Source organism: Gekko japonicus, unplaced genomic scaffold (genome assembly GCF_001447785.1).
Source record: "Gekko japonicus isolate JY-2015 unplaced genomic scaffold, Gekko_japonicus_V1.1 scaffold4320, whole genome shotgun sequence".
NCBI lineage: Eukaryota > Metazoa > Chordata > Lepidosauria > Squamata > Gekkonidae > Gekko > Gekko japonicus.
Genome location: NW_015163739.1, coordinates 59,348 through 67,808, shown reverse-complemented (window position 1 = coordinate 67,808; position 8,461 = coordinate 59,348). Strand labels below are relative to the sequence as shown.

The 8,461-nt window shown below is 53.5% G+C and overlaps 1 protein-coding gene across 1 annotated transcript in view; it reads left to right on the top strand.

Annotated features, from left to right (window-relative positions):
* LOC107107576 (myosin-7-like) overlaps window positions 1-8,461 on the top strand; it is a 64,478-nt gene that overhangs the window by 17,510 nt on the left and 38,507 nt on the right. The window contains exons 12-17 of the mRNA XM_015407884.1: window positions 638-756; window positions 954-1,103; window positions 2,699-2,869; window positions 5,460-5,769; window positions 7,564-7,631; window positions 8,310-8,397. Coding sequence (XP_015263370.1) covers window positions 638-756; window positions 954-1,103; window positions 2,699-2,869; window positions 5,460-5,769; window positions 7,564-7,631; window positions 8,310-8,397 — 906 coding nt within the window. The remainder of the gene's footprint in view (window positions 1-637; window positions 757-953; window positions 1,104-2,698; window positions 2,870-5,459; window positions 5,770-7,563; window positions 7,632-8,309; window positions 8,398-8,461) is intronic.

The following is an 8,461-nucleotide window of genomic DNA, read 5'->3' as shown; positions in this document are numbered from 1 at the left end:
TCGGCAGTGGAGCTGCAAGGCCGCCGCTGGCGGCCGGGACCGTTGGGGTGGTGTGTGTGGCCTTATGACACACTTCCGGTGATGTCAGGGTGTGTGGCATATGCTAATGAGTTATGCTAATGAGTTCCCCTAGCTCTTTTTCTACGAAGCGACCCCTGTTTACAGCACATATGGCCCGGCCCAGCAAAGTGATATTTATCTCAGATCCAGCCCTCATAACAAATGAGCTCAGCACCTCTGGCCTAGAGCATCCCCGACAAGTGTTTGTCACTTCAAGAGAGCCATCCTGTCCCCCCTCAACCTCCTCTTCTCCAGACTGAACATTCCCAAGTCCCTCAACCTTTCCTCGCAGGGCTTCTTGTTCTCCAGGCCCCCCGATCATCCTCCTCGCTCTCCTCTGCACCCGCTCCATTCTGTCCACCTCCTTTTTGAAGGGAGGCCTCCAGAACTGCACACAGGACTCCAGGTGAGGCCTGACAAATACAGTGCACAGTGTCTCCGGCATCCTTTTTCAGGATCCGCCTTTTCGGATTTCAATTCCCTCCGCGCCTCTTCCTTGAATCCTTCCCCGCTTGTTCACCTTGGTTCTCCGGCCCGTGCTGGCTTTAACCTTGGCCACCCTTCCCTGCGTTTACAGAAGCAGACAAGTCGGCCTACCTGATGGGGCTGAACTCCGCGGACCTGCTGAAGGGCCTCTGCCACCCGAGGGTGAAAGTGGGCAACGAGTATGTCACCAAAGGGCAAAATGTCCAACAGGTGAGGTCCAGCTCCTTCTTCTCTGGAGGAATGGGGTTCTTCTTCTCCTCGGGGTTATGGAATACGAGCTGGAAACAAATGCCGAAATTCCGCACCGTTTTTGAGTTCGAGCCTGAAATCTGATTTTTTTTCGGATTTTAAGGATGCTCTTTCCCCCCTCCTGTTCATCTTCTCCGACTCTTCCCTTTTCTAAACAGGTGTCCTATGCTGTCGGTGCTCTGGCTAAGTCCGTGTATGAGAAAATGTTCACCTGGATGGTCCTCAGGATCAACTCCACCCTGGAAACCAAGCTGCCACGGCAGTACTTCATTGGGGTGCTCGACATTGCTGGTTTCGAGATCTTCGATGTGAGCAGTTCCCCCTCCCTTCTAAAACAAGAGCCAGTTTGGTGTAGGGGTTAAGTGCGCGGACTCTAATCTGGGAGAACCGGGTTTGATTCCCCACTCCTCCACTTGCAGCTGCTGCTGTGACCTTGGGTCAGCCACAAGTTGTTTCAGAGATGTCCTCTCAAGGGCAGTTTCTGTCAGAGCTCTCTCAGCCCCACCCACCTCACAGGGTGTCTGTTGTGGAGAGGGGAAGGGAAAGGAGTTTGTAAGCCGCTCTGAGACTCCTTTGGGTAGTGAAGGGCGGGGTATAAATCCAATCTTATTATTATAAAGGGACTGGAAGGCCATGTTATCTGCTTTCGACCTGCAAGGACGATCTAGAGCAGGGGTCTCCAACATGGTGTCCATTAACACGTTTCCTGGCACCTGCCGACTGTTTTGACAAAGTGGGCAGAGCCAGGTGGGGCTTTTGTTCAGCAAGGTTTCTGATTGGCCACTGGAGATTTGATTGGCTGTGCAGATTTTTTTTTAAATGTTGCTTTGGCGGCAGCGGCCACCACCACGGCACAGGGATCGTCATTGTGTGCCTGAAGGTAAGATGTGGCGGCCATTTTGTGGCGGGCTCCATCTCCCACAGCGGCCATTTTGGGGTGTGCCCACCGCACCGTGTCAGAATTCCAAATTTGCCACCAGGCTCATATAGTTTGGAGACCCCTGAGCTAGAGCCCTGGGGTGGGGCATTGCTGCCTGGAAGGCGGACCTCCAGAAGAGGATCTGTGTCAGAAAGAGTACCCTTTGGGAGGCGGCCGACCTCTGGTCTAGGCTCCTTGCTGAGAAGAGAGTTCCTACCAGGTGGAGTGGCTGGGAGTGGGGTCACCTTGTCCAGGTCAAGGCCAGAGATGAACAGAGGTGGTTGGCCATTGCCTGCCTCTGCGTAGCAACCTTGGACTTCCTTGGTGGTCTCCCGTCCAAGGACCAACCAAGGCCAACCCTGCTGAGCTTCTGAGATCTGATGAGATCAGGCTAGCCTGGGCCATCCAGGTCAAGGCAAGAGAAGAACAGAGGTGGTTGGCCATTGCCTGCCTCTGCGTAGCAACCCCGGGACTTCCTTGGTGGTCTCCCGTCCAAGGACCAACCAGGTCCAGCCCTGCTGAGCTTCTGAGATCTGATGAGATCAGGCTAGCCTGGGCCATCCAGGTCAAGGCAAGAGAAGAACAGCGGTGGTTGGCCATTGCCTGCCTCTGCGTAGCAACCCCGGACTTCCTTGGTGGTCTCCTGTCCAAGGACCAACGAGGGCCAGCCCTGCTAAGCTTCTGAGATCTGATGGGATCGGGCTAGCCTGGGCCATCCAGGTCAAGGCAAGAGAAGAACAGAGGTGGTTGGCCATTGCCTGCCTCTGCGTAGCAACCCCGGACTTCCTTGGTGGTCTCCCGTCCAAGGACCAACCAGGTCCAGCCCTGCTTAGCTTCTGAGATTTGATGGGCCATCCAGGTTAGGGACCTGTAAGAAATACTACCTGTGAAAACGGCCAATGCCAAAAGGACTCACCTGAGGGGGAACTCCCTGCCTAAACTCATTGGTCTTGAGCTTCCTTTCTCTCCCCCCCCTCCCCCCAGTTTAACAGCTTCGAGCAGCTCTGCATCAACTTCACCAACGAGAAGCTGCAGCAGTTCTTCAACCACCACATGTTCGTGCTGGAGCAGGAGGAGTACAAGAAGGAGGGCATCGAGTGGGAGTTCATCGACTTCGGCATGGACCTCCAGGCCTGCATCGACCTCATCGAGAAGGTACCTGACTTCCCCCCTCCCCAAGTCATGAACATCTCCTTCCCTTTCTTTATGCCTCACCTGGGGCTGCTGGCCCCCAAGCAATTGCTTCCTGGGGCGTGCAGAGTTACCAGTGGGCTCCTGACCAATCCAAGGTCATGGGGAGGCACTGGCTTCTGAAGCAGCACCAGCATAGTTTGAGGCACACAGCGGTCTCCAACTTGGTGCCCAGGGCTATTTTGGGGCAGGAATGGAGTTCCGGCTGGCTCCCGAGTTGGCCACACCCAGCAGGAACTCATTAGCATAATAGGCCACACCCAACAGCAGAAACTCATTAGGATTGGCTACATTAGGGGGGTGTGGCCTAACATGCAAAGGAGTTCCTGCTACAAAAAAAGGCCCTGGGTTTTGACAACAAACAAGGTGAACAGAATAAGAAGCAAAAGGTGGGTGTGGCTGGATGAGCACACTTCTGGTAACATGGGGGTGTGGCCTAATGTGTGAATGAGCTGTGCTGTCAGGGGTGTGGCCTAATATGCTAATGAGTTCCTGGTATTAGGTAAAGGTAAAGGTTCCCTTGCTCGAAAGCCAGTCGAATCCGACTCTAGGGTTGCGGTGCTCATCTCCGTTTCAAAGCCGAAGAGCCAGCGCTGTCCGAAGACGTTTCCGTGGTCATGTGGCCGGCATGACTAAACACCAAGGCGCACGGAACGCTGTTACCTTCCCACCGAAGTGGTCCCTATTTATCTACTTGCAATTTCTTGCTTTAGAACTGCTGGGAGCTCACTCCATCATGCGGTACCCGGGTCTCGAACTGCTGAACTACTGACCTTCCACAGCCTGCAGTTCAGCGTCTTAACCACTTGAGCCTATTATGCTAATGCGTTCCTGCTGGGCTTTTTCTACAAAAAAAGCCCTGTTGGCGCCCAAGGGCACCATAGCACCTGGCAACACCTTTCCTGGTGCCTGACAAGTGTTTTTATAAGGTGTGTGTGAGCAGGTGGGGCTCCTGCCCAGCACGGCTTCTGATTAGCCATTGGAGGTCTGATTGTCTGCCCAAATCAAAATAACAGTTCAGTGACAGCTGTCACCACAGCTTGGTGTAGTGGTTAGGAGACATTTTGGTGTAATGGTTAGGAGTGCGGACTCTAATCTGGGAGAACTGGGTTTGATTTCCCACTGCAGCTGCTGGGGTGACCTTGGGTCAGTCACAAGCAGTGCTCCCTCTAAGCTGTGGAGTCTTGTGAGCAAAAATTCCAATTTGTGAGCCACTGGCATTAAAGTTGCGAGTGAGCGACTTGGCTACTGCATAAATTAATTTGCTCTGGAACCATCCTTCCTGAGCTAGGACAGAAATGTGTGAGCCGGAAGCTAAAAAACTGTGAGCTAGCTCACACTAACTCAGCTTAGAGGGAACACTGAGTTCTCTCAGAGCTGTTCTCTCAAGGGCAGTTTTCTCAGAGCTCTCTCAGCCCTAGGCTTACCAACTACTTACCTTCAAATCGACGGGGGACACATGGAACATCCCTTGGTGGAACACAGAGGTCATTTCCTGCAGGAGCTCACAGGAGCGGAGCTCCGGTAGTAAAGAGCCCAGGGGGCGGGCACATGCAACAAGCCCCACCCCCTGCTCCCAGTAGATCTCAGTCAGAGCAAGAAGCAGCCAGGTAAGTTGCAGAGGGCCCCCCCCCCCAAAAAAAACAGTCCAGTGGCACCTTTAAGACCAAGTTTTATTCAGGTACAAGCTCTCCCTCCTCTGCAAGGACAGATCTGCACGTTCCCCCCCCCCAATAGTCCAGTGGAGCCTGAGCGGTGGGTGTTGCCTTCTGACACACTTCCGGCGATGTCAGGGGGTGTGGCATATGCAAATGAGTTATGCTAATGAGTTATGCTAATGAGCTCCTGCACCTCTTTTTCTACGAAATGACCCCTGGTGGAACACATCCCCGCCGCACCATGCCGTCACCCAGACGTGACGCCAGCACGCTGGCGTCACGTCTGGGTGACTGCATGGTGTGGCGCGTTTGTTTTCCACGCAGGAATGTTCCTGACAAGACGTATGTGTCCCCCGCCGATTCAAGGTAAGTACTTCGTAAGCCTACTCAGCCCCACCTATCTCACAGGGTGTCTGTTGTGGGAAGGGAAAGGGAAAGGAGATTGTAAGCTGCTCTGAGACTCCTTCGGGTAGTGAAGAGCAGGATATAAATCCAATGTCCTCCTCCTCCTCCTCTTCTCTCTCACTCCTCTTTCCCAGTGATATTTTCACGCCTCATGTCCCCTGTGCTTCGGTGTCCTCTCTGTGTGTGGTTGACCCGCCTCCTCTGTTGGCTATTTAGTGGTTAGCTCCACCTACTCTGGTGGCCATTTTGTAGTTGGCATGCCTCCTGTGGTGGCCATTTTGTGGCTGGCTCCGTTTCCTGCGGCGGCCATTTTGTGGTTGTGCCCACTACCTGGTCAGAAGTAAAAACAGTTGGGGACCCCGGTAGGAAGGGTAGCCCCGACTTGCACTGGGTCTGCCTGCTCCTCTCTCAAACGGCCAACTATGGCCTCCGTCGACAATGCATTTGACTCATCTCTGCCTGTGCTTGCTGACGTTTCTCCTCTTCTGCAGCCGATGGGCATTATGTCCATCCTGGAGGAAGAATGCATGTTCCCCAAAGCCAGCGACGTGACCTTCAAGGCCAAGCTCTTTGACAACCACCTGGGCAAGTCGGCCAACTTCGCGAAGCCTCGCAACATCAAGGGCAAGCCGGAAGCTCACTTCGCCCTCATGCACTACGCCGGCACCGTCGACTACAACATCAATGGCTGGCTGAACAAGAACAAGGACCCGCTCAACGAGACGGTGGTGGGGCTCTACCAGAAGTCGGCCCTCAAGCTCCTGGCGGTCCTTTTCGCCAACTACGCCGGGGCAGATGCACGTAAGAGAGGAATGCGTCACATGTCTTGCCTCAAAATGACATTCTTGTCCGTGAGCGGGGGACGGGAACATAAGAAGCTGCCCATACGTGTGTAGAATGCTGTCAAGTGTGGTGTAGTGGTTAAGTGTGCGGACTCTAATCTGGGAGAACCAGGCTTGATTCGCTTGCAGCTGCTGGATGACCTTGGGCAAGCCATAGTTCTGTCAGAGCTGTTCTATCAAGGACAGTTCTCTCAGAGCTCTCTCAGCCCTGCCTACCTCACAGGGTGTCTGTTGTGGGGAGGGGAAGGGAGAGGAGTTTGTAAGCCGCTCTGAGACTGCGAGTGAAGGGCGGGTTATAAATACAATCTCTTCTTCTTCTTCTTCTTCTTCTTCTTCTTCTTTTTCTTCTTCTTCTTCTTGTCACAGCTGATTTATGGTGACCCTGTAGGGCAGGGGTGTCAAACATAAGGCCCGGGGGCCAGAACCGACCCGTCCAGGGCTCATATGTGGCCTGCGAGCAACTAGTGCAAGGGAGGGAACAGGAGACTGCTGGGAGAAGTCAGCGGAGTCACTCCGATTGTGGCTTCAGCATGGTGGAACAACCTCGTTTGCAGCAGTCAAGCAGTGTGGGAGCGTCTGCCCAGGGCTGCATCGCTCGCTCGCCAGCCCATGTGGGTTTCCTTTGCACCTCTCTCCTAGCCCATGAGGCCTTGCAGTGAGGACGCACCAACTTGGCGCTTACCAGCGGCTCTCCTCTATACAGTTTATATCTCCGGTGCCTGGCATTATGTTTTATGGCACACATGGCCCAGCCCAACAAAGTGACATTTATGTCAGATCCGGCCCTCGTAACAAATGAGTTCGACACCTCTCCTGTAGGGTTTTCAAGGCAAGAGATGTTCAGAGGTGGCCTGCCATTGCCTGCCTCTCCATAGCAGCCCTGGACGTCTTGGGTGGTCTCCCATCCATGTACTAACCAGGGCTGACAGCGCTTCGCTTCTGAGATCTGGCAAAATCAGGTCAGCTTGGGCCATCCAAGTCAGGGCAGATCTGGGTTCAGATCTCTGCTTAGCCACTTGTGGACCTTGATGAGTCATTATCTCATTATCTAACTTTACTACTTTGCCTTTTTGTGAAGGTAACTGGTGGTGGGGAACCATGTAGGACCCTTCCGAGGCCCTGGGAGGAACATGCGATCAGTAAATAATTTCTAACCCTATGAAGAAAGGTTAAAACGCTTGGGTCTCTTCAGCTTGGAGGAACGACAGCTGATGGGTGACATGATCGAGGTTTATAAGATTATGCCTGGGATAGAGCAGGTTGAGAAAGAAGCTCTTTTCTCCCTTTCTCACTATACAAGAACTCGTGGGCACTCCATGATATTGCCAAGCAGTCGGGTTAGAACGGATAAAAGGAAGTCCTTCTTCACCCAAAGAGTGATTAACACACGGAATTCACTGCCACGGGAGGTGGTGGCAGCTACAAGCATGGATAGCTTCAAGAGGAAACAGGATAAACATATGGAGCAGAGGTCCATCAGTGGCTATTAGCCACAAGGTGTAGATAGGAATTCTCAGTCTGGGGCAGGTGATGCTCTGTATTCTTGGTGCTTGGTGGGGGCAACAGTGGGAGGGCTTCTAGTGTCCTGTCCCCACTGCTGGACCTCCTGATGGCATCTGGTATTTTTGGCCCCTGTGTGACAGATTGTTGGACTAGATGGGCCATTGGCCTGATCCAACATTGGCTTCTCTTATGTTCTTAAGACCGACTTAGTTTCCTCATTCCACGCTCTCTCTCTCTCTCTCTTCACTAGCTGTTGAGAAAGGCAAAGGGACCAAGAAGAAGGGCTCCTCTTTCCAGACGGTGTCTGCTTTGCACAGGGTAAGGACCCAGGGGAGATACCAGCAGTGGCCGCTGTCGACGTTTAAGAGGGTTTGTGTGGGTTCAGTCCCCATCTTTGCCATTTTGAAGGCACTCGGAAAGTAAGGCTGGTAAAAACCTCTGCTTGAGATCTTGGGCCCGTTTGGTCTTCTAGGGCCACCACTGACGAGGCGCACAAGGTCTTTTCTCCTGTGCTGGTGCCCTTTCTCTGAGGCATTGGCCTCTTCATTTTGGCCCCTTAGCTGGGCTTCAGGCTGGGCTTTTCCTCAAAGGCCTCACAAAAGTCTCAGCCAGCGACTTTAGTGATGGCCCGCAAGCCTCTGAAAGGCTTCGCAGTTAGGACAAAGAGAATTACTGAGGTTTTTTCCCGGTTACTAAATTGCTTATTTCTTTGGTCTTCACCCTCTCCCAACCACATCTACCTCTCCTGGCCTCTGACCGGTACCCATATGCTGCTCGTGATCCTTCCCTTTCCTGTTCTGTCAAACTTTCTTTCTTCCCTTCTTCTGCGACCGGCCTTCCTCCCTGTCCTGGTTGTCAATCGGACCTACCGCTCCACCCTTCTCCTGCCCACGCACACCGTCCTTTCCAAACAATCTCCATCCACCCCATCCATCCTTCCCTCACCACATCCCACTCCATCCTTCCTCCCGCCCACTTTTCCTTCCCCCCCCCAAGGAGAACCTCAACAAGCTGATGACCAACCTGCGCTCCACCCACCCGCACTTCGTGCGGTGCATCATCCCCAACGAGACAAAGTCTCCAGGTAAGACCCCCAGTTCCTGCCTTTGGGATGGGCCTTGCAGGGATCCATATTTCCCTAATGCCAC